Source organism: Helobdella robusta, assembly GCF_000326865.2.
Source record: "Helobdella robusta unplaced genomic scaffold HELROscaffold_4, whole genome shotgun sequence".
Lineage (NCBI taxonomy): Eukaryota > Metazoa > Annelida > Clitellata > Rhynchobdellida > Glossiphoniidae > Helobdella > Helobdella robusta.
Window position 1 is genome coordinate 8,128,341 of NW_008704902.1, and position 27,059 is coordinate 8,155,399.

A 27,059-nucleotide genomic window follows, 5' to 3' on the forward strand; every position below is an offset into this window, starting at 1 on the left:
ATTATTGTTAAAATTTTTCATTTGAATTTCTTGTTTTTTTTCGAATTTATACGTATATATTTTTAATTAAATTAAAACTATAACAATTTTTATTAAATAAATGCACTGACGGTATATCGTCGAAATAGATCTTAGATTTTATCTGTGGCATCTGACGCATCCACAAAAACATTTAAATTAAAAAATATATGAACAATTTAAAAAAATTCTGCACACATTTTGCCTTTATGAATAAATAAATAAATAAATTAAAACGCAATATCTTACAACAAAAATAGATTGATCAGATGGGTTTCTTTTAACCACAAAATATGGTTTCTTTCTTCCAGGAATCAAAGCTCTTTGTCCGATTGTCCAAAACTGAACTCCTAAAATATGGGTAAAAAATAAGAATTGAAATTTAAAACATGAAATGTACCTTATAGTAAACACTTTCACTTTTTTTGATTGAGTGATTAAAATATTGCCATGAAAAAAAAGAAAAAATATCACCATCCATCAAAGTTTACTAAATGAGCAATAAATAAAATGTACAAAAAGGTTAGGTAATTTCTGCTGCTATAAAATAGAGATACATATTTTTTTTTTTATAATGAGAACGTTTGCTTTCTTATAATGGCTGGTTATGTGGCAATGTGGATGAAGGCCAAGCAACGAACGAACAAAGCGATTTTGAGTTACTATAATTGGAACGGATTCAAAGACTGTAATAACCAGAGGTGGTGATGAGATTAAGCTCTCATCACAATTAAAACACACACATGGCGTGCGTCTCAAATAGTTTCTGACAGTCCAACTCCTGGCTTTCTCGTGGCGAAACTGTTTAAATTAACAAGAGAAAGGGCGAAGGCGGATAACTAATGCCTAAAAATTAGTCGCTTCGGGTTGTTACTCACCCATCTGAAAATGAGCTCTCCTCGTGGGATTCATTTTGCGATGCAATGACCAAGATGACTGATCATATGATCTTGGTCATGCTGTTCCAATGCGTCATGAATGAATCTCAACCGCAATAAGGCGACTGATCGAAACGAAACAGTGGCAGTTGGGTGGTGATGTTAGAGTCTAGTCATTTAGAAAACGATCCAGACTAATTCAGCAAAACTTCTTTATAGATGAATATCTTTGCTTCTGTAATGACATCAGTAGATTCTGTTGATCTAGAAATACAATATGATTCATCTCAGTGAAATTTTTTATTGACGCACACTCAACAGCATCAAAGCAGCATTACTTTATACCGGCATTACTCCATTCCCATAGCATATTCGTTAACCCTGAGAAAATTATGTGAATATATCACTTATTCTTGACAGAATTATGGTCCTGGGCATGACAAAAAACTGCATCCACGCTGCCTTGCGTGCTTTTGAGCAAAAGGCTAGGCCACCCGCTTAAAACTGGTGGTTGTCGTCAGGATGGGTATCCGGATTTAAAAACTTTTCCCCAAATTATTCCATGCCATCACAAACAAAACCAACGGCCCCTAGTCCCCAGCAGGCCATAAGTGGTCAAGGGGTGCCAAGTACATACATCCAGGGATAGTATGCAAGTATGATATAGCGGAGGGATGTTGCAGAAAAATTCAGAATGGCCCCTCTATGGTACTTAGACTTGGAACGCTCAATGTTGGATCACTGACTGGCCGCACCATGGAAATCGCAAAAATACTCGAGCATAAAAATATTGACATCTGCTGCCTTCAGGAGACCCGATGGAAATCGAATGGTAACTGTCATGTCAACTCAGACAAAGAAAAATATAAACTATTCTGGAATGGTCAAAAGACGGCCAAAAATGGTGTTGGAATTTTTGTCAGAGAACCGCTCGCCCAATAAGTACTGGATATTAAAAGGATTTATTCACGTCTCATGTGGATCAAGCTTCGCCTAGAAAAGCAAACAACAATTATTTTTTTCTGCCAGGCAGGCGAATCAGAAGAGATGAAAAATGACTTCTGGGCTGCGTTCTTTGACACCATCTCAACAATACCAAAACGTGAAACAATCCTGATTGGAGGCGGTCTCAATGGCCACATTGGAGAGAAAACAGATGGTTTTGACAACGTACATGGCGGTTTTGGCTATGGAGAACGGAATAAAGATGGCAACCGCATCCTTGAGTTTGCTGCAAGTCACGGGTTTTGTTTATCTCACAACATACAAAAGTGGACGCAAATTGATTTCTTCGCTGTCAAGCAACAACACCGAAGGCTATTCAAAAATGTCAAAATTATACCTAGCGAATCACGTATTGCACAACATAGACTCCTTGTGGCAGACCTGGTTAGTCTAAACATATGTCTCGGAGAATCAAAATGTGAAAGCTGAAAAGCAATATTCATCGAGAAAAATTTCAACAGATTGTCGCAACACAGTTATACTAACAATCGCAAGCCAGTAGAGACTGGAGTACATACAAAACGCTGCAACTACAGTTTGTGGGAAAATTGGTACAAAACTTCAGCATGAACGGGACACTTGGTGGTAGAATGACAGTGTACAAAATGCAATAGCCGAAGAGAAAGCTGCATACAAGCAATGGCAAAAATCAAAGTCTGTCGATGACCATAAAATTTTCCGTGAGAAGAACAACTATGCAAGACGTCAAGTCGCACTGGCTCGGACAGATCAGTGCAGAGAATGGCTCACTAAAAGCAAAGATGAACAAATGAAATCTCTGTATCGTATAGCAAAACAAGCAAAGCGTACGAAAAAAGACATAGTAGCATGACATTCCGCTATACAAAGGCAAAGGTGATCCATTGAACTGTTTATCATAGCGGAGTATACGTCTGTTAGAACACTCCCTGAAAATTGTCAAGAAATTCATTGAGAGAAGATTAACGTCGTGCGTCACAATCGGAAATTATCAATTTGGTTCCCTAGCGGGGAAATCAACAAATGATGCAATTTATATCCTTCGTCAACTGCAAGAGAAGTACCTCGTAAAGCATCAACAACTATCACACATTTTTGTAGACCTTGAAAAAGCATTTGATAGAGTTCCCCGTAAAGCAATCACAAAACCGATACGCACTGGTGACATTTGGAATCTAACATATGCTGATGATATCATTTTTAACATCTGAGCAGAATTCAGCACAGATGTTTGAAGATTGGAATACCAGACTGGCCGATCATGGATTTAAAGTCAACATTAGCAAAACCAAAGCAATGAACACTGGTGAACCCATCCAATCCACCGTTATTGGACGATGGCCCTGTTCAGTTTGTAGAGCTGGTGTAGGTAACAATTCAATCAAGTGTCAGCAGTGGTGTGACAAACGTTGTTCAAAAATAATTGGTATATCTAAAGTGTCTAATTTTGTTTGTCCAGCTTGCATTAATACGCAACAACAAATTTGAAATAGCACTGTTTTTGAAGCCATTAAGGTAGAGAAAATCACATTGTTTCAATATCTAGGGGATGTTCCACATTGTACTGGCACAGCTGAAGCTGCCGTTCGAGCAAGCATACTTGCAGCCTCGAATAAATGGCATCTTCTTGCCTCTATGTTGATGCGGCGTGACATCCCACTACTACTACTACTATCAAGACTTTATAAATCTGTGATACGTCCGGTGTTGTTATATGGTGCAGGAACATGGCCAATGACAACCACACTGGAACAACAACTTCATCGAACCGACATGAAAATGCTCCGATGGATGCAACAAATTAGTCTAAAGGACCACATCAAATCTACCAAAATCCTGCGTTGTGCTGGTTTAGATGATATAAAGGTCGAATGCCGACAACACCGTCTGCGGTGGTTTGGTCATGTCAAACAAAGTGGAAACAGTGCCATAACTTCTCTTCCAGATGTTGAAATACCTGGCACACGTCCCAAAGGCCATTCAAAGAAGTCCTGGTCGCAAAGAATCGAGCAAGACATGAAAGCTCTAAATTTAAATGAAATGATTACAACTGATCGTCTAATTTGGCCCCAAAATTGATGGCAAAAAAAACAACGGGAAACTTGGTCTCTGGACGCTAAACGAAGATTGATTGATTGATTTCTTGACAGAAATAAATACAGAGATCACCGTTGGTTCAGATGTGCTAATTTATAAATTGTGGCTATTCTAAATGAATTACAGGCTGGTTTAACCAAGTTTATTTATTTCCGCTACAAATGGGATTGAAGGATGAAATCTGAACATTATACGAAGAAATCTTGGCCAGAACGAGAAACATTCCAAGTTGGTTCGCATAACGTCATTCACGAACCTTTTGTGGAGAAAGAGAAGATCATCTTGCCAAATCTTCACATCATGAAGCAGTTAGTTACAGCGTTAGATCACCACAAACCAGCATTTCGGTATTTACAGACCAAATTTCCAAAAATCAGTGATGCTCAAATACGACAACTGATGTTGGATGAAAAGTTTTCTGGAACTATGGATCAATATGAATTTGCAGCTTGGGATGCATTCAAGCAGGTGTGACAGGAATTTTTTTGAAAACATAAAGCATCAAATTCTGCTGATTTGGTAGACGGACTATCAACAATTAGATTGTAATATGTCTTTGAACTTCAGCATTCCCATCTTTCCTTCTTCTCTGATAATCAGACGAAAATGGTGAGCGTTTTCATCAGACTATTGCTACAATGGAACAGATACAAAGGAAAGTAACCTTGTTATACTTGGAATATGAAGCGACCCGACGCAGCATACAAATGCCAGACTAAACATAAAATTAATTACAAATAACCAATTTGAGTTATAAGTGATAATAAATATTCTATGCATGTTCATAAACGTTCCATTATTAAATCGTTATTACAATAAAATGTGAGTATAGATTCAGAATCAGTCCATCTGATTTAATAATTTCCTATTTGATTGTTGTTGTTTTTTCATACAAAGTAAAACAAAATCTAAGCAGTAATTCTATAATTCAATTTTATAATAGCTTTTGCTGTTTATTCTATAATTCAATTTTATAATAGCTTTTTAATAATCAATGTCATTTTCGTCTTTGTGAACAACTTTCTCGTGTTTTTCAGTGTTCTTGAATGCGGTAAACAGCGTCATTTAATCGGGAAATGACTCGGTATACCCCTTACTAATCTTGTTGAAGCTTTAGAGACCGTCCTTTCTTTCTATGGAAGTTGTATAACAAGACCAAGTCATTGCTTTTTAAACCGGCATTATTCCTTTCGAATCATACCGGGTTTTAGTTTTTTTTCTTACGTGCTTTTTCTTATGTCTAAGGTCGTCTACGTAGTTCGTTGTCAGTTTTGAGATCCCGAGTGGGGTGACATTATAAGTCCGCCAGGGTCCTTAGGGTCATACCAAAAATTGCTTTTGATGGAGTTACCCCGGTAATAGTGTGACTGACACTTAGAAAGACCATGAAAAATAGTGAAATTTGTTGATTTGTTTTCACTTACCACCTTAGCCACTTGATTCAATGAGTGTTTGGCTAAAAAGCTCTACCATGCAATCGGACTATATATGGAGGGGTGTCTGTTTTAGTTTTATTTAAACCAAGTATTTAGCATAATTCAAGAGCTTAATTTGAAGTTTCGTCTTTAGCCAGAGGATAACTTCAAGGCACACCATAGCGACAAATCCAATTCAAGGCAATCTCTTCAGCGACGGTGCGAGCTCCGTGATTGGATATATTGGGTAAATAAATTTTGTAAATAAAATTTAAAATATCTGTAACAATTATATATAAAATGGAAAAAACGATTAAAAAGGTTTTACATAAAAAGTTAAAAATTAAAATAATTTTATTTACATAAATTTTTTTTAGGCAAATTTCTAAAATATCTTAAAAACTAATGTAAAATTTAGAAGTTACCATGATGTTCGCCTATGATTTTATTGTCATCAAAATCTATGAAATAACCTTTTTTAGCTGGCAAATACTGGTGAAAATAATAATTATTTAATTTAAAATAAATGAAGCGACATTAGAAAAATAAACTAAATGTTTATTCAATTATATTTTTGAACTTGAACTTCAAGGTTAGGACTAGAAATAATGAAAAATGGCCAAATCTAATGTTTGCGCAAATACTTCTGAAATCTTGGTTCCAAAGTACATGTTTGAAATTGAAAAGCAAAAAACGCGGGTCACATAAAATGAATTTTTAAGTCTATGATTTAGGGGCTACCATCCATATAATAACATCTTTGTATACAAAGGTAGGAACTGAAAATATTATTTTCCTTTTTTTCTAAATGTAGGTTAGTTCTTGGTTTATTAAACGAAAGAATTATAAAACGCACCTGCACCCGTGTGTGCAACATGGCGTGCATTTTTGTCTCGTAAATTAATTAATTCAACCAAACGGCTAAAACAATATCAACAGTTTTTATTTTATATTTCTTACATGACTTATCTCAAAATAAATTTACAATTTTTAAATTATAACAACTAAATAGTTTTTTACTTTCAAGTCAATTGAACTACGACTAAAACGATCTTTAAATTGAACTTCAATTACAATTATATAAATAATTTTAAATTAACGAGTTTATAAATCTAAATAATCGTTGGTTTTGCTAACTCGATAAATTCTCATTTACCATGGTTTGAACACGTTGCGCACGTTTCAACATGCACTTTCGTCGGTCGGAGTCCGCCCTCGACTTTCGACTCGATCCTAACTGACGTATTGCTTATAACTTCATAACTACATCGTTATCGTCGTCAGAGGTGTCAGAAAAACATTTTTTAAAAAGGTTAAATATATAGCAACCTAAATCCTATCCATAAAAATTGACGACACATCAATCAATCAACAGAAAACAATACATCAGTTTTGGTCAACTAAATCTCAATCTGCGGCAAAACAGTTCCAATTCATTATTCAATGCGTGATCATCATCTTGATGCCGTAACGCCTGGCACTGCTATTGCATTGACCGGACTAAGAAATCCCAGCCTATCACATGCATTGTCTGTGATGCATTGTTTCTTTTGTATTTAAATGTACTGTATGTTTGTTGTCGATATCTCTAAAACATATTAAAGAGAAATGGAATAAATAAATATGCCTGGTCTGGATTCCATCAGATGTTCGTGATGTAAACAAACTGGACATTGCTCTTCCAAGTTTCTCCTTTATTATTAATATATTAACACGTCATGATAAAGGTGAGTGCACCAAAAATGCACCAAATTCACCCGAGCTCCTTTGACAGCCAGTCCACGGCGTGATGACTCAATGGTTATAGGCTGCTGCTGCAGTGACTGGGTTCGAATACAAAGAGAAGCCCGCCTATCGTATGCAATGTGTACGATGCGTGGTTTTCACGCGTATTCATATATGTGTGTTTGTCGTTGAAACCTCTGAAGCAAGCGCAAAAGAAAAACATTTACAATTACATCCAACTTTTTGCATGATTTCAAAAACTATTTCAACTTTTACTCTACACGTTACCATCAATTTTGAACTGCAAGAGGTCATTGATGAACTAAATCTGCTTCAATATATCACCACTTACTCATTGTATGAGTAACATCCTTGATCTTTTTATTATATCAAAACTACAGTCACAATTAAATTACATTCAGCTATATATTCTGAAATTTAATTGGTCCAATTTTGATAATGTTTTTCAATTCCTGAAACAAATCATTCAGTTTTTTAAATCCTTTAAACATAAGTGGCTGTCAAAACGGCATAACCGCGTTGTAATCATTACCTTCATGCAATCAATCAATCCAACCGGAGGAAGTAATGCGCAAAAATAAAAATAAATTTTGTTTCCGACTAATACTAATATATCCTGTGAGTACCCTTTTGCTTGATTCGCCGTTGTTTATTATTTCACATCCTATGTTTTTTCGGTAACTGATCAGTTACGAAACTGTTCTTTCTGGTTTCTTTGCCGCTTCAAATTGCTTCGCGTTACTTCCTCCGGTTAGATTGATAGACTGCATGAAAAAAATGATTACAATATGGTTATACCGTTTTGACAGCTACCTATGTTTAAAAGATTTAAAAAAACTAAATAAAAAACATTAAATGGGTTCTGGTGGCTGCGATTTTCGTACCAAATGTATTGATATTCGAAAACTCGATAGTAGTTAGTTTGCTCTCTATTAATGTTTAACAACAGTGATTTAAACATTTCATAGATCGTAAAGCCGAAGAATTCAAGCATTAGTTGCAGTTTCAGTGATCTAACCTGTATAATCTGCCTTACACCAACGTGTGCAAGTTCCACATTACCACTCGACTAAGATAAAATAATCGATAATCTGCAAAATTATAATTGTAAAATTGCACCTGATTGTAAGTAACTTTTCTATAGGTTTATAGCACTAAGGTTTTATTCAACTACTTTAAAGCAAAATTTTGAATAAAATAACTGATTAAGAACTCAATAAATTTACAAAATTTATAGTTTAACTTTAACATTATATATGTACTAAAACGTTATTAAAATGTATATAATTATAAAATAAAATCACTTCAAGCATGAATTTCTGAAAATTTCTTTTCCCGATAAAACATATTCCAGTACTCTGATAATTTATAAAATATTTATTCAGTTTAAATAGTGAAACAGTGACATTAAAAATTTAAACTGAACAAGAAAAAACGGTTGAGTCGTATTTCGTAAAGAAAAATTTAAAAGTTGAATTTACTCAGATAAAACATTTATTGAGACATGTGAGCATTTCAGCGTATCAGACAAATATTTTCTTATGTTTAATCAAGGTCATTCAACAAAAAATATTCTATTGCTAGAAACTTAAAACCTATAACTAATAGAATGGCACATGGGACTTAATAATAATAATAATAATAATAGAAAGACAAAGAAGCGATCGTCGACATCACACCACTGCAATGCCTTGAGATTTTAAGTAAGCAATGCCTTGTCCATTTTAAGTACTACAATTGTAGTACTTAAAATGGACAATTTAGACAATTTGATAGCGGAGAAGAACAAAAAGTGGTTGGTTTGTTTCAGATCCTCTAGCTAGCAAAGTTTGGCAGCAATAACATTACTCTACTGAAAGACATTGTTGAAAAAACTAAATTAAAAATTAGAAGCTATTTTAAAAACAGCACCAACGTGAAAATCTAATGTTTATTTTGCGAAACAACTTCGTCAATCAACAAATCTGACAAGTTCGTTAAAGTTGTTTCTCACTTTTCTTGAAGTTCGAATTTCAGTGTGAGGGTGGTACTCAAATCAATCGCGTTAGTCAAAGAATACAAATAACATACCAGGAGTACTATACAAATTCACCAGAAAATATTTTGTTTAACAAATTCACACAGATTCAAATTTTATCAAGTGGGGCAAAACTGCATCACCCTTGTGTCCGTTATGCAAAGTTCGTTAGACGAATAAACATGTAATGTTAAATTGCGGTTCAACATCGGCACTGGCGAGATACACAGATAGACATAATAAACTGTTAGAACTAATCATAATGAACTAAAGCTTCACGCTCCAAATGATTGCAAACAGGCGTTAGCTGATTTGGTGGTAGCTGATTTCGCCCAATGTCATCTGTTTAATACTCTACGTCTAGACATTGCCATTCTGCGGGACATCAAAATAGAAATTTTAGAATTGACGATATGCCATGAAGCAAACAAACATAATATCATCCAGACAATACAATCGCAAATCAGCAACCATATTTAAATAATGTTTCTATTAATTGTTCTATCATTATTAATTCATTTGAAATATTGCTAACTGGTTTTTATAACAATCTTAACTTATCACTGTTAAAATTTTATGGCTTATTTCTTTTGAGGAAAAACTTAAAAAAACCGCAATCAGCAAGTCATACGGAATCTACTACGATAAAAACAGAACATGATACCGTTTTAAGTATATTTTATGTACTTGTCAATGATAATGAGCATAGGGAGATCGTACATTTTAATACTTTATTTAGACTTAGATTTTCTTTATTTCATCTTTTTCACCTTATTTGATGTTTCAAGAAAATAAAAGGTTTCCTTTAAAATTCAAAAACATCAACATACTGAAAATATCAAATTCACCTCTTTTTTTTTGGCAATAAAATCCAATCCTATATCTGAAGCTATCTGTTTCACTGATGCTTTTTTATAGCAACCAATAGGAAACATTGATTTTTGTAAGGAACTTTGCGAAATTTGTGAAAGAAAAAGTGTTTGATCTTTACATGCATCATTGGCTTTCAAAAGTTTGGCTCCTAAAATCATGATATAAAGGAACATATAAATATTTGAAAAAGAATATAAAAGTTACAAAATATTAACCTTCAAAATTATGATTTTGCAAAAATTGGCCCCAACTGTTTTTAGCGTAATGACCTGTAGCAATAGCGTCAGCTCCGAGATTATTAACGGCGTACTTTAAAAAATATCCAAACTTTATTTGTTTGTTACATAAAACATCTGGATTTGGTGATTTTCCGTTGATGTATCCGCGAATTAATTCACTTAAATTAGAAATATATAATTAATTATCAAAAAAATTTATAATACTAATCAAAATTAACTAAAATATATTTTAACCATGTAATTTTTACTTTAGCTATTATGTTATTAATAATTAATAAATTCATCATAGCGGATAATTATAAAAGGTATTTAATTTAAAATGTAACATTAAAATTAACTAAACTGAATTAACTTATTAAATTATTAAAAAACTTTGCAAAATATTTTCTGCTTCAATTAATATTATTTTTAAAAAAATTCTTATAACAACGCAAATCAGGCACGCAAAATTAAGGTACATCATTTACATTACAAAAAGAAAAAAATTATTTTTCAAAAAAACTTTCAATATTCATAATTGAAAATAAGAGATTTTGAGCGCTAGAAAATGAAGTTTTTCAAGATTCAAAAAGTTGATTTATCTAACCACAGGCTTAATGTTAAAACCACAAATAAAAACCACAAATAAAAAAGAAAGCGGATATATTATTAAAAGTAAGCATATTTAAGCATTTATATAGCGCATTTTAATAAAATTTTCTACAGCGCTCTATAAAAGTTAATACCTTTGTCGCCATCCTCTTCCTTTTCAAATAAAATTGGCTCAACAACACTTGGATCGTTGTTGCTTCCAAAATACCATTCATTGACGTGGAGAAACTCCGGCCAGAAAATTTGCTGTCAACTCGACGCGAAGACAAAATGAATTTAGCGATTGGTCTCTGTCAGTTATCCCATTAGTATCATTTTAACGAAGAAGGAAAAAACATTGTTTTTGAGTAATCGATATCGTCAGATGCATCAATTTTTCTACATTTCAAAAATAATATTTTGTGGCATTTAATAATATTTATTAATCTAAATAGGTATATTATTAGATGTCAACAAATGATCAACATTATTTCAAGATTGATTGGAAATTTAAACAGATTTTTCTGGCTTAATAGATACAAGCTTGGAGTACATACAAAACCGTTTTGATAAACGCTGCAACTACAGTTTGTGGAAAAACTGGTACAAAACGTCAGCATGAACGGGACACTTGGTGGTGGAATGACAGTGCACAAAATGCAATAGCTAAAAAGAATGCTGCATACAAGCAATGGCAAAAATCAAAGTCGGTTGATGAGAAGAACAACTATGCATGACGTCGAGTCGTACTGGCTCGGACAGATCAGTGCAGAGAGTGGCTCACTAAAAACAAAGGTGAAATAATGAAATCTCTGTATCGTATAGCAAAACAAGCAAAGCGTACGAAAAAAGACATACTTGAAACGACAAAAATGAGATGGTTCTTGAACAAGATGAGATCAAGCTACAGTGGAGAAAATACATAAACCGTCTGTTAAATGAAACAAATCCTATCAATGTCAACTTTGACGCTCTACCCATCGAAGGCCCGATTCCAGACATCACTGAAGAGGAGCTTACAGAAGCCCCTAGTACTGCAGGTATTCAAACGTTACTACAACTTTGCTGTGAAGTATGGAGAAATTGCTCAATGCCGACAGAATAGAACTATAGCATGAGAGTTCCGCTATATAAAGGCAAAGGTGATCTATTGAACTGTTCACGATATCGGGGTATACGTCTGTTAGAACACTCCCTGAAAATTTTCGAGAAAATTATTGAGACAAGATTAACGTCGTGCATCACAATCGGAAATTATCAATTTGGTTCTTAGCGGAGAAATCAACAATTGATGCAATTCACATCCTTCGGCAACTGCAAGAGAAGTACCTCGCAAAGCATCAACAACTATCACACATTTTTGTAGACTTTGAAAAAGCATTTGATCGAAATCCCTGTGAAGCAATCAGGTGGAGTCTACGTTGACAACTCATTCCAGAATATCTTGTTCGACTTGAGATGGAAATGTATGCAAATACTAAAACTCTGTCAGCACAACGGTTGGAAACACAGATGCATTTGACATCGGCGTTTGAGTTCACCAAGGCTCGATTCTCAGTCCACTGTTATTAATAACTGTGATGGAAGAAATCACAAAACCGATACGCACTGGTGACATTTGGAATCTAACATATGCTGATGATATCATTTTTAACATCTGAGCAGAATTCAGCACAGATATTTGAAGATTGGAATACCAGACTGGCCGATCATGGATTTAAAGTCAACATCAGCAACACCAAAGCAATGAACACTGGTGAACCCATCCAATCCACCGTTATTGGACGATGGCCCTGTTCAGTTTGTAAAGTGGTGTAGGTAACAATTCAATCAAGTGTCAGCAGTGTAACCAGTGGTGTCACAAACGTTGTTCAAAAATAATTGGTATATCTAAAGTGTCTAATTTTGTTTGTCCTGCTTGCATTAATACGCAACAACAAATTTGAAATAGCACTGTTTTTGAAGCCATTAAGGTAGAGAAAGTCACATTGTTTCAATATCTAGGAGATGTTCTAGATTGTACTGGCACAGCTGACTTGCATACTTGCAGCCTCAAATAAATGGCATCTTCTTGCCTCTATGTTGATGCGGCGTGACATCCCACTACCACTACTACTACTATCAAGACTTTATAAATCTGTGATACGTCCGGTCTTGTTATATGGTGCAGAAACATGGCTAATGACAACCAAACTGGAACAACAACTCCAACGAACCGACATGAAAATGCTCCGATGGATGCAACGAATTAGTCTGAAGGACCACATCAAATCTACCGAAATCCTGCGTCGTGCTGGTTTAGATGATATAAAGGACGAATGCCGGCAACACCGTCTGCGGTGGTTTGGTCATGTCAAACGAAGTGGAAACTATGCCATAACTTCTCTTGCAGATGTTGAAGTACTTGGCACACGTCCCAAGGCCGTCCAAATAAGTCCTGGTCGCAAACAATCGCAAGACATAAAAGCTCTTAATTTAAATGAAATGGATACAACTGATCGTTCAATTTGGCGCAAAAAGTTGATGGCAAAGAAAACAACGTCCTACCTCGGGAAACTGAGTCTCTGGACGCTAAACGAAGATTGATTGATTTCTGGCATAAAATATAAAACCATCATTTTCTTTTAATTTTTATAATATTAATAATGTAACATATAAATACATTTTCTCTATTATAATTTTATAAGTCTAGGTGGCCATACATCGTGATTTTGCCTACTAAATCTATTATGGTAATTCTGGTTTTCTTTTATTATTTCTGTTTTTAATGGAGGAGCAAATAAAATCATATTATCAATAGCAAGTTAATATATAATTTAATTTTAAAAAATTAATTTAATTATAAAATTAATTAAATAAAATATTAAATAACAACCGTTTTTCAAAAAAAAATTTAGTTGAAATTCAACATTCAAGAAATTGTTTACTTCTTAATGGAAAAGTTATGTATTTCGAAAATTCAAGATTTTAAAGGTATAAATTGAAGAATATATTTTGAAAAAAACCTAAAAACATCATTCCAATATTCTTTAGCAAAACTCATTTCCACATATGGTATATTTAATTTTCGACAAATTAAAGCTGCATCGTGGGCATCTTTTTGGTTGCTGCAACCACTATGTTCATCCAACAAATCCCAATTTTTCATGAATAATCCAATGGTTTGAAAACCTGTTTATATTTTATAGCGATGTTTATTATTCTAAAACCAATATATTAATCAGTTAATTTCATTAAAATTATTTGTAATAATATACAATATTGATGCAATAATGTTGTCCACAAGGTGTCAAGTCTGAGTAATAGTCACTTTTCAGGAAATCGAACCTCTAGAAAATGTGCTGCTTATAATATAAGAGAAACGTCTAAAACGTACAAACGCTTATAATCTAAGAACGGCTGAACTGATTTTCGCTTTTTCTAATCAATTTTAGGATGAATTTTCGGATTCTCCGTGAAAATGTTGATTAACTATTTTGATAAATGGAACTCAGAATATTTTATTATTTCTAAGTCGGACTAAATGATTATATTAATTATATTAATATTCATTTTGAAAAGTTTTAAATATTGAACTTAGTGATTTACATTTTTATAGGTGATACAAAGTTCGCTGGGTCAACTAGTATATACTGTAGCGCGGCTAAAAATGATAGGAACTTTTCACTTTTATTAAAAACAATTTGGCCACATAAAAAAAATGTTCACAGCTTATTTTACCAGCATTTAAACAATTATAATGTTAATTTATTTTTGATAAACGTCACAAGTCTTAGATTACTGAAAAACAACGATTTTAATGTTAGGGCATTTAAACAATTATAATGTTAATTTATTTTTGATAAACGTCACAAGTCTTAGATCACTGAAAAATGTTAGGGCAAAACGAAAAGCAAAAAATGTAACATGAAAAAAGTTTTAAGCCAAATTTGTTTCCTTTATTTTAAATTACATCAATGAATCTTGAATTCATTGAACTAATGAGAGATTTCTAGAATTTGTCATCAATTTTGTCTCATCGCCTTAAAATTTCATTTTATAAGTCTGCAACATTTCGAAACTGCCTTCCATTAGCAGAAAATGTTGATGTATGAGCTTTTTGCCATGTTTTGACTGTGCAAACGGAGCATGCTTGTGAGAGTATATTCATATATGCTTGAAAGTTTTGGTGTCCTGAAAGTATTTACAGTTGGCTTTTTCCCTTGCTGAAGAAGCATCATAAACCATGACGGATCCTTTTCCTAGTTGCTTCTAAAAAAATCTTTTTTTCTCTTCTTTCATCATGCCAATAGAATTGATTGCCATCTGGGTCATCGAGACAACTTTTTATTTTTCATCTCTAACGTTATCTTTTTTTGCCCATTCCAATCGCTGGTTTTTATGAAATTTGTTAAGTGGCGATGATCTAAGTTTGTATTCAAATTTTAAATAATTGTACATCTTTAAGCATCTTTTTACAGTTTTACCAATAATGCATGTCACATCACATCTGTTTGAACAGTCTCAGTACAGGTTACTAGTCTAACAACGATTAAACCATGTTCTTAGCTATAATTTTTGGATTTTAGGTTGTTAATGTAAAAATATGAATCCGTTGTTCCATATTCAATTGTTTACCTCTACCAATTTGAAAAAACGATTTTAATCGATTTTAAATCACCCAAAAAAGCGCGTCTAATGTGAACAAAAACAGCATTAGTCATTTTAATGTCCTTATGAAGTTAGATTTGCTGATTAAAACTTTGAAATGAAAACGTTCCTATCATTTTGACCAATATCAAAATTTATAATTTTCAATTATGCATGCGTAAATTTTTGCGTTTAAAGTGAATAATATTAACCAAAAAAATTAAGAAAAAAATCGACCGCACTGCATATAGAAACATCTTTTTTAAGCCGCACTGCATAAAGAAAACATTAGATCAAAATAGAAAACTCTTTTTTAGCAATGTAACATCACATCTGTTTGAACTGTCTCAGTCCAGGTAACTTGCTTGTAACTTGGGCGGCGTGATGGCTCAATGGTTAAAGGCTGGTCTTGCTATTGCAATGACTGGGTTCGAATACAAAGAGATCCCCGCCTATCATATGCAATGTGTATGATGTGTGGTTTGCGCGCGTATTCATATACACTATGAACAATTGATTTTTTTCCTTAAACAGCATTTGTCTTAAAATAAATATGTTTTGCTAGAAAATTTTCTATGCATTACTGGTTATAATAAGGCTCGGTAGAAAAATGGTTTGGTGGGGGAACTTTTTTCTTGACATCTGAAATGAACATATTTGTTAATCTGGTGCTAAAACTCATCTTTTCCTGCTATTCCAATATGGGGTTAGCGAAAAGTCATAACCCTAGTGTGCAGTGGCCTGCTTCGAATAAAAACAAGAGAAAAGATCCCCGCCTATCATATGCAATGTGTATGATGTGTGGTTTGCGCGCATATTCATATACACTATGAACAATTGATTTTTTTCCTTAAACAGCATTTGTCTTAAAATAAATATGTTTTGCTAGAAAATTTTCTCCAATAAGAATGTATTAAAACAAGTCCGGTTATGAAAAAAGAAAATTACCACAAATAATCCAGTGGGGGCAATTGAAGTTTTTTTGATCACATCATGCGGAAGGAAGGAATAGAAAATCTAACAACTACTGGAGAGATTGCAGGAGAAGAGATTTACGCTCGTGAGGTACTTGTATCACTTGTTGAATATCATCACATTTTAACTACTACAAAGTTGGGTTTTGTGGAGGTCGACAGTCGCCAATGTTTTGAAAGGATAAGGCACGAGGAAGAAAGAATACGTTTCATAATTATGTTTATTTTAAAATTTACAAAACGGTATAATTTACCAAACGGTATAAGAACTGGAACTAAAAAATTTTCAAAAGTTGAAACGGAAATAAAATCGAAAAACTTTGGCAAAATTAAACAAAAGCAAAACGGGAAACATTTGATACGAAATTCACACTAGTTGTAACAACCAACAAGTTAGGTTCAAGATTTCTGATAGATAAAAAATTGCTTCAAACACAAACTTGTTTAAAGAAAGAATTATTCGCAAATTTCAAAATACACTTAAAAGAATCCTGGAGCAGTATACGACTCTAGAATCTGCAAAGCTGATATTGAAGAAAGACACAAAAATACGGCAAATCCATGAATTAGTGTTGAACGATTGTCTCAACAACAAGAGACAACAAACCACCAGAATGCTGGAACTGTGGAAAAAAGGGCTTATCAGAAAGTATTGCAAGAGGCCCCAGAGAAGCTTTTCGGAAAGATGCCAGCCCCATGTTTGGAACGTCTGCTGCTAAGACGTCGGAAAACTAGTGAAAGCCAACTTTGCTGGAAAAACAAACACCCCCAGCAAGCAATATTATTCATGTTTCAAGACAGCATTGTGACCGAAATGATTTTGGGTAGAAGGAAAGAGAGATCTACGCAAATGTTCAATTACCATCGATACAGGAGGAATTAGATCTTTTATTAGACAAGATATGTCAATGGATCTAAAAAAATCTAGCAAGTACCTACTTCGAACGTTGGAGAAACGTGCCTGTATATGGAGAAGTATCTTGCATGGTAGAAATGAGAGATCTGAAGTTTGAGGGCACGTTTCTGGTGCTAGACATTACGCTTGGTCATCGAATTGATGATAAAGTACGGCTTCCACTTAGATCTAGAAAAACGAGTATTAAGATGGAAAAACACGGAAGTGATGATGAGAAACAGTCAGTCAATATGTACCCAGGTAGAGGTCGATGATGATATTGTAATACCATGTCTGCCAGAAAACATCATTTGAGCAAAACAGAAAAACTCCGACGTTCAAAATACAGGATATCATTTTGGAAAATTCCCGGTAGAGGTCAACGAAATAATGCACAAGACCAAAACACGATACAACATCAAAGGCAATAGCTTAGGGTTTAAAGAAAGTGTAATACAGTAAAAACAGTGAATGTGACAGCCGACAAATTGTCCTGGTGGAACTTACTCCGACGTCCAAAATACCTAGTATCATTGTTGGAAAATGCCCGGTAGAGGTCAACGAAAGCATGGACAAGACCAAAACACGGTACCACATCAAGGTTAAAACGAAAATGACTGGTCTGGCTGTACAACTCCCGGGGCGGAAAAGGGCAATGTCCGAAACTCCAAAGAAATTGGGAAGGCTAGTACAGGGTCATTAAAAGAATAAATGACATAGTTTACAGGATCCAAAAAAAATGAGACAGCGAGCAAAGATGAAGATTGTTCATTTGGATAGATTAGCCCCCTATTCATCGGAATGAGAAAATAACGCCTATATTACGGACTAACAGACAAAGGTGAGGTTAGTTATAACCGCTGGAATGATCAAAATACGTTATATTATTAGTCATGTTAATTATTGTTATTTTTGCTATATTTATAATCTTTGGATTGTAAACCACAGAAGATCGTAAAAAGATATCGAATCTTTTGATTGTAAAAATCTACCGTAGAGGTCCTGCGGGGAGACGGTTTGTAGCTAGATTTTATGCTAAGTTGTAAGTTTGATTAGTGTAGTTACTTGGATTAGTTTAGTGTTTCTAATTACTGTTGGCATTCAAATAAATGTTCAACAAAGTTTTAGTTTGAAGTGTTTCTAATTACTGTTGGCATTCAAATAAATGTTCAACAAAGTTTTAGTTTGAAGTAGTTGTGTTCATCTATCGGAAATCTTGAACCTACGGAATAACAAACACTTGACGATCGTTTGAAGCAACAACACTAGTGTTGGAAATATAGAGATCATTGAAGTTATAACTATGGTGTTGGTAGTAACGAGCATTCCAAGGGTTACAACAATGATAACAACCAATTGAAATTAATTATATAGAGCAATTCGACCATTCCAATGGATGAAACACTATCCTCTATTTGCCATAGCTACACGCCAACAAAAGCTGAAGCTTTTACTACAAACGACAAAAAGTGGTTGAGCTTGAAAACCAAAAAAAAAACAATTCCTACACTTTTAGCTGCATTTTCATACACATAATATACCTATTCCACATGCCAACTAACTGTTCAAACTATTTAATTTTTCAAGAAAACTCGTAACAGTGAAATGATATTTTTACGACAGTACATGGGCAATAGTACAGAAATCGATAAACTGTGCAGAGTAAAAGTTGGGTTTGTGTGTATGCTGATTTTTCTCATCACTCCTTTAATCAAAATTCAAAGACTGATTGGGTGCAGTGTGACGGATGTCCGAAAGGAGACATTTGAAATGTGCAGTGTGAAACGTTTACCAAAAGGTTCTGGTTTTATAGCAATTGTAACTGAAAGATTGTAAATAAAAGTTATATATAAAATATGGATTAAACGTAAATACAAAAAACAGAATCTTATTTGTGATTTTTTTTTACTTACTAAAGTTTTAACTTCTTCAAGTTGTGCAGACGTTACGATTTTGAGTTGCCTTCACAATACAAATATATTGAAAAAAAACGTAGATTGTTTTAGTCGTCTTCATTGGTTTGGAAAAAAAACAAAGTTGAGTCGAGTACAGAGAACTTATTAAATTTTAAAAAAGACTCAAAAAAATTTATAAAAAAGAGTCAATAAAAAAATTGAGTGATCAATTTATTTATGAAGTGATGGCCATCACTGAGAGTAAATCCTTGACAAGAATAAATAACGTAACATTAGCTTTTTCAGAAAAGAGGCAAAGAACGAATAACGCCAACCCACCAGAACCATTGAAGAATTACTTGGTCATAAAACAAGGAAGAAAAAATTCAAAATAGGCAAAATTAAAAACTTTACATTTTAATTTATGATAATTTTATATATTTATTAAATTGGATTAAAAAATCATATCAAATTATTAACAAATTTAAAAAAATTAACAGAGATTGGAACAAATTGGTTGAATATGTGAGCAGCTCATTTCATATTCAGCCAATTGAACCTTATAATAAGACCAATCAAACAATCACAAAACATTGCAAAATTGTTACATAAAAAAATTCTCCAATTAAAAAAAAAATTCTCCAGTTAAAAAATATAGAAAAGTTATTTTAGGTATGAAGATAGGTTCCAAACAAAAGATTGCCAGTTTGAAAGCACAGAATGATGTTTTGAGGCGTTTGAGATCCAAAAGAAAGTCATCCATCAACTCGTGGAAAGCAAAACTGTATCAGGAAAGAGAAAAAGGGCAGACTAATTTTTTTACTAGTTATCTATATAAAAAATTGAAAAATATTAAATTGAACAGAGCTCAAACAATAAAACATAAAAACAAGCTAATGGAAAATTATAAATCTAAAATAAAAGAACAAATAGATAAAATTGAATCATTGAAGAAGGAGTTAAACAATGCTCAAACAAATAACAATGATTTGATAAAAGAAGTTCCCCATGTGACAAACTTGATTTTGGAAGAAGATGAAGAAATTGGTATATAGCTATTATATATAATGATAATCATATATTATAATTATATAATATATAAATTTATAAAATATAAATTTGGTTTCTTGGGTTGCTAATGCAGATTATGAGAATAAAGTTGAAAATTTTTTTTCATGCATTTTTTTCTCGTGCATCTTGTATTATTAATTATTCAAATTTGTATATAAATAATTTTAATATTAATAATTACCTTGTTTTTTCAACAGATAAGCAGCAACAGCACTATCCACTCCTCCTGAAATAGCACAAACCACTTTCTTCATCTTTCAGAATTCAGCCGCTACCCCACTGCATTGTACGTTACACAAATAATATTAATAAAACAAATATAAAAAAAAAATTTAAAATACAATACCAATCTTAAATCTACTTACATGAAGACAGAAAAGTCAAAAGTGGAAGACAAAAACTGAAAAACAGCTTAAAAGTGCAACCCAGTTTAAATATGAATCTGAGGATTTTAACGAAAGATTTTAACGAAAAGTTTGATCTTAGATATTATATATAATATATACATATTACATTAGCTTAATAGAGATAGTAATGAAAAGTGGAAAAAATTTAAAGGTAAATGGCGATAATTTTCACGATTTTAAAAGTAAATGCTAATAATCAATCAATCAGCTAATAATCAATTAGCTCTTGTTCCACGATGCTCAACAGCGCTCTTTAGTGAAATTTACAAACAAATAGGACTTGAGATCTGTTCTGATATGTTGAAGCAGATGTTATGGAATTTCTAAGAAAAGTAGAGTGTTTAGAGAATAGTAGATATTTATAATTAATCAATTCAGATTCATAGATAGAATTAAGAGAGTTAGATGAATTTAACCTATAGGCTTTCTCCAGTCTTCTAACACTTTTCTTGGCTACTACACAGCCATGATCAAATCAAGGAGCCATACGAGAATAGAGCCTATAAGTAAAAGATTTAAGAGGAATAAGCTTATCAAGAATAGAAGTAATGTAGATATTAAAAGCATAGAAAAAATCATCAACATCAGAAAATAAGGTAGTATCAAAAATAGTTTCAGTAAGAGATTGAAGAAAAATATCTTTAATAAGAGAAGACCAGCATTTTTTAGAAATAGACATAGATGAATTTGAAGGAAGAAAATCTAATGAAAAAACAGATTCAATAAGGAGGTGATCAGAAAAAGGAACAAGGAATATTATATAGGCTTAGAAAAAGATGAATCTATAATAAAATCAATAGTGTTACCAGAAGTATGGGTAGGAAAAGAACAATATTGTGTTAAGTTAAAAAGAGACAAAATATCATTAAATCTACAAGTGTAAGAACATGATAAATTATTGAAGAGCAAGTGTAGAAAGGAATAGAAAAAGAGTAGAGAGATTCAGCGAGTAGAATTCATCTAAAAATATCATCGCACCGATTCTCAAAACTCCGCGGACTTTGTGCGGTTTCTGAGGATGCGGATTCAAGTGCCTTATTCAATAAACTGCCCGCAAAATTAAATTTTTAATTTTCAAAATTTTTCAGGACAAAAAAATTTTGTTTTTTCATTTGTTTGCATATATGTATAGCTGAGTTTTTCTGAGGTCCACGTTGATAAAGCCAAGCAGGCAGCTTATACTAATTATTTCAGCAGATTTGAAAAAAGACAGTTAAAAGCTTTACTTAAAGAATAGAATGTAGAATCAGGAAGACCATAGTAGAGCGAGTTACAATAATCAATCCTAGATAAGACTAAGGAAGTAACAAGAAGTAGAAGAGTAGGATCGTCAAGAAAAGGTAAAAGTTTTTTTATTCGACGTAGATGAAAGTAAGAACTTCCAGCAACACTATTAATCTGAAAAAAATGAACATGCTAGAATCTTTCATTCTGAAACTTGTGAGAAACATCAAAAGTTAGAATCAGGTAAGATAATAGGAGGAATAGTAATCAATCAATCAATCAATTAGCTTATAAACCGCTATTTCCACGATGTTTAACAGCGCTCCTCAATGAATTTTGCAAATAGATGGGTCTTAAGATCTGCTCTGAACTTCGTAAGTGATGGAGAAGTAGTCAGAGAAGTAGGTAGAGAGTTCCAGAGAAAGGGCCAGAATAAGCAGATGCAGATTTAGTAAGAGTGTTTAAAACGGGTTAAGAAGAAGAGATACATGAGAAAAGAAAGAGACACGAGCAACTAAACGAGCAGCAGAGTTAAAAGCTTTAGTTAAAGAATAGAGTATAGAATCAAGAATACCATAGTAGGGCGAGTTACAATAATCAATCCTAGATAAGATAAGACTAACGAAGTAACAAGAAGGAGAAGAGTAGGATCATCAAGAAATGGCAAAAAATTTTTATTCTACGTAAATGAAAGTAAGAACTTCTAGCAAACGCTATTAATCTGAGAAGAAAGAGACATACAAGAATCAAAAATAATCAAAAATAATCAAAAAATAATCAAAGTAATAATAATCAAAGAATCAAAAATAGAGTGACTAGATTTATTAAAACAAATTAATTCAAATTTAGAAGGATTAAGTTTAAGACGCATAGAGTCAGACCAAATGATAATTGAAGAAAGACATAGAGATAGATTTTGAAGAACACTATTGAGATAAGTTGGAGGAAAGGAAGTATACATATAAGAATCATCAGCAAATAGTTGACAAGTGAACTAATAGAGTAATAGAATGTATATGGACCGTTTGCTTAGGCAATTTTGAGTTTGATTTTTACTTAATTTTATTTGTCTTTATGTTTTTCTACAGAAAAACATTTCAAGTGATCAGTGTCGATTTTTTGTCCTAATATTAGTAATTTTTCAACAAGCGTTCGATAAAATAAATTACTACAAACATAAATCAGTTAAATAAACCTAAAATTTTAAACATCATTAACATAAACGTGGATATTTTTAGTTCATGGAAGTAGAGAAAGTATGAATAAATGAATAAATGAAAGAAAGGTGAATAAATGAATATTAAATATTAGATAATGTATCGAGTGACGTGACGACGTAGGATTTTTGACGAGTAGTCACAAACTGTGTATTTACAGATTGGAAATCGCCAAGTGTTGTACGATGTGATTATTTATATATATATATATGTATGTAATAGGTGTTTGTGTGTATGTTTATTGAATAAACTTTATTCAAGGGAGGCCTATTTACCAATTTACAACACTTTCTTATGAGTTGAAGCAGGGATATGCAAAAAACCCAATTTTTTCAACTTTTAATTATTTTCGGTAATGTTGATTTAATTTTTTTAAATTTATACCAAATAAAAGTAATTAATTACAACATTGAATAACAATTTAAAAAAAGTTAAAATTTTTACATTTTAAATAAAAGCTATATTCCGAAATTAGTAAATATGCGATCGTGACTCGAACAATAAAAAAAAATTACCCTCCAAATTCCCTCCGAAAGTAAGCTTCTTGTTCGACTGTTAAAAGTAAGCGAAGGCTGTTATATTTATTTGATATTCAAGTTTTGTGACTTAATTCCCATGAATGTGCATTTAATCTCATAAATATGCTTCACGTGCATGTAAAGCATGCTTATAATGCGCCTGCGTATATGATAGAAACCCTTTTTTTTAGCCATATTTCACTCCGCATACATATATTGGCTAGCAAACTTCAGTCTCATTCTCACTTCATGCTTATCTCATGAATATTAATCGCGCGATAGGCAAAACAATATCCATTAACATACCGTTACCCTAACAGATTTTTTCATAGAAACTGAGGAATATAATAATAATACCATTTTTCTCGATGCCTAGTTCGAAAGTCGTTTCAATGCTGAACAAGTTCAGGTACGTTCCTGATTGCGAACCTGTAAAAGATAAAGAAATCGGAAAGCTAGAGAGTTTTATACGTAAATCTCGATACCTTGTGGCGCTAACTGGTGCTGGCTTGTCCACTGAAAGTGGAATCCCAGGTAAGTGCAGATTTATTTTTTTTAACTATAACTTTCTTAGACTTATTTTCATTATGAATACTCATTTAAAAAAAACAGTGGCCATGAAAAATTAAGCCTTTCTGCAAATGTTTTCAAGACTAGTTTTTATGACTCTCATCAATATTCAATACTAATTAGTCATTACTTATAAGTCATTAGCATGGCCTGACTTGTTAGTTTTTTAGAAGTTGTGAAAGCAAGCTAAATGGTTTAATTAAGTTAAGAAAATTTGATAACATTTACTTTGTTTACATTTTAGTTGAATTGAATAAAAAAGACAAGTGATATAATACAAAATTATTCGTCAGATTATTATTGAATATTCAATAATATAATATAATGTTACTTTTACTTCCTGAGTATGTCTTGGGATGTACTTGTACTGCATACTTAGATATGTAATCCAACTCAAACAATAAGGTTGGGTATGTTAGAGGTGAGCATGAGGATGGGAATAGCGAAAATCTTGGTTCTTATAAGAATACCAAGTGGTATAGTGAAATCTAATTTTTAAGAATGGGAATATTACAAAAATCATATGTCAACGGCACATAAAATAGACGAAGTTGTCCTCAAACAAATCATAAAAATAAATAGAATTCAGGATATAATACAATAATTGTTAGACAAAACAATTGGTTCTAAAGAACAATTGCACTCCTAAAGATGATTCTACTTTGTATGAATTTAAATGTCCTATTGATGGCTAAGCGTGTCAAAAATATTTATACATTGGTGTTACGACAACCTCACTATCAATGCACACACAAAGAGGAGCCATCAAATCAACAATCAACATTTGTAACTCAATAACTCGCCAAATTCTTGACAACACAAAAATAATTTATCAAAACACCGATACATTGTACCTAAAAATTGCAGAAGCTGTCAGTAGATATCAATAAACCCCAAATAAATCTCCAACAAAGAATGATTAATTACATCACTTAATACTAACTTCAATAGTAATGAAGACAACAACAAAGATGAAGAATACAAAACCAACGTTGCTAAAGAACTAACTTTGCTTTGTTTAAAAAACTATATAAACCAAACCTGCACTGAAGATGATTTGTGAAAAATCGAATAAGGCCTATTTGGGTAACAACAGTTTTATTAAATTTTCATTATGAACTTGGATATAATTCTATTTTCAATTAATTGAACAATTTCCAGATATATCTAGTAGGGAAAGTTGAAAAGACAAACTTTAAATTGATTAATGCCATACAATTCTGTATAAAATATGGTCTCCTTCTAAAACACACACACACACACGTATATATATATATATATATATATATATATATATATATATATATATATATATATATATATATATATATATTCTTGTGAAATTAGGATTTAGACCTGGCTTGTCCAACCAGCGGCTCGCGGGGCCCGCCAAAGGTTTTCATCCGGCCCGCCAGCCTTCTTAGAAAAATATTCAAAATATAAAATTTAAAGTATTTTTTATTGAGTTGGTTAGATGTAAATTTTAAACTTTTTAAAAATAATTTTTAATTTAAACTCTTGTATTAATAAAAACATTAATTAATAATAATGCGCTACGACCACGATTCATTTAAAATAGTTTCCTTGACGACGCAAAGGACAACGTAAATAAAACGTAACTAGCAGACGATATTATGGCGTCCGTCGATAAAAAACGTAAAATTGATTCTGAAAATCGTATTTTTGAAAGTTCGTGGACAGAAAGTTATTTTGTTGTGCAGCAAGCCGATGTTATTTTGTGCCTTATTTGTCAAGAAACAATTGCCGTTCACAAGGAATATAACATCAAGTGACATTACTGCTCTAAACATAGCAGTAAATTTGATAGTGTGGTGGGCCAAACACGAACTGATCGCATCAACTCGATGAAACATGAAATTGTTGCTCAATAGTCATTGTTTAAAATTGGTAACCAGAGTGTCGAAGCAGCAACAAAAGTTAGCTATTTAATTGCAGAAGATATTGCCAAGAGAGGAAAACCATTTTCTGATGGAAAATTGGTGAAAAACTGCTTAGAGATATTTACAGATGTTGTTTGCCCAACAAAAAAGTCTTTGGTGGAAAACGTAAGTCTTTCTCATCAAACTATTGGTAGAAGAGTTGACGATATGGCGAAAAATATTGAAGATACCTTGGTCAGGCGACTTAACGATTGTGAATATTACAGTTTGGCAGTTGATGAGAGCACAGATATCAGTGACACTGCTCAACTAGCAATATTTGTTAGAGGAGTTACGAAAACGTTTGATATAGTTGAGGAACTGTTGGACATGTGCCCAATGAAGAGCACAACAACTGGAAATGATATTTTTGAACAAGTTATTCTAGCAATGGAAAAATTCCAGCTTTTTAAAAACAAACTTGCTGGTGTAACAACAGATGGGAAGTATGATAGGAAAGAAGAGTGGATTTGTAACCTTGTTAGCACAATCAGTATCATTACATACCACTATATTATTCATCAAGAAAACTTGTGTGCCAAGACCCTTGACATGAAGCATGTAAGAGAAAAGATTGTGTCAGCTGTTAATTTTATCAGATCTAGAGGTCTTAACCACAAGGAGTTCAAATCATTTCTCGAAGAAGTGGGCTCAGATTATGATGATGTTGTTTACTTTTGCCAAGTTCGGTGGCTAAGCAAGTCAACCACGCTATCTAGATTCTGGAGTTTACGTCATGAAATAAAGACATTCATGGTTAACAAAGAAAAGGAGGTAGCGTTTTTGGATGACAACTTCTGGTTAAATGATTTGGCATTTTTGATTGATATGACAAAATGTATGGCTGAATTGAATGTTAGACTTCAAGGAAAGTACCAACTT

The 27,059-nt window shown here is 32.8% G+C and overlaps 1 protein-coding gene across 1 annotated transcript; it reads right to left on the reverse strand.

The window, feature by feature from the left end:
- Window positions 1-225: 225 nt before the first annotated feature.
- HELRODRAFT_66727 (hypothetical protein) lies at window positions 226-20,555 on the reverse strand (the record flags this gene model as incomplete). Its single annotated transcript, XM_009024209.1, has 7 exons — window positions 226-368; window positions 5,818-5,884; window positions 8,443-8,496; window positions 10,004-10,173; window positions 10,244-10,425; window positions 13,843-14,008; window positions 20,483-20,555. The coding sequence occupies 7 exons, from the start codon at window positions 20,553-20,555 to the stop codon at window positions 226-228; spliced, it is 855 nt and encodes a 284-aa protein (XP_009022457.1).
- Window positions 20,556-27,059: the final 6,504 nt, after the last annotated feature.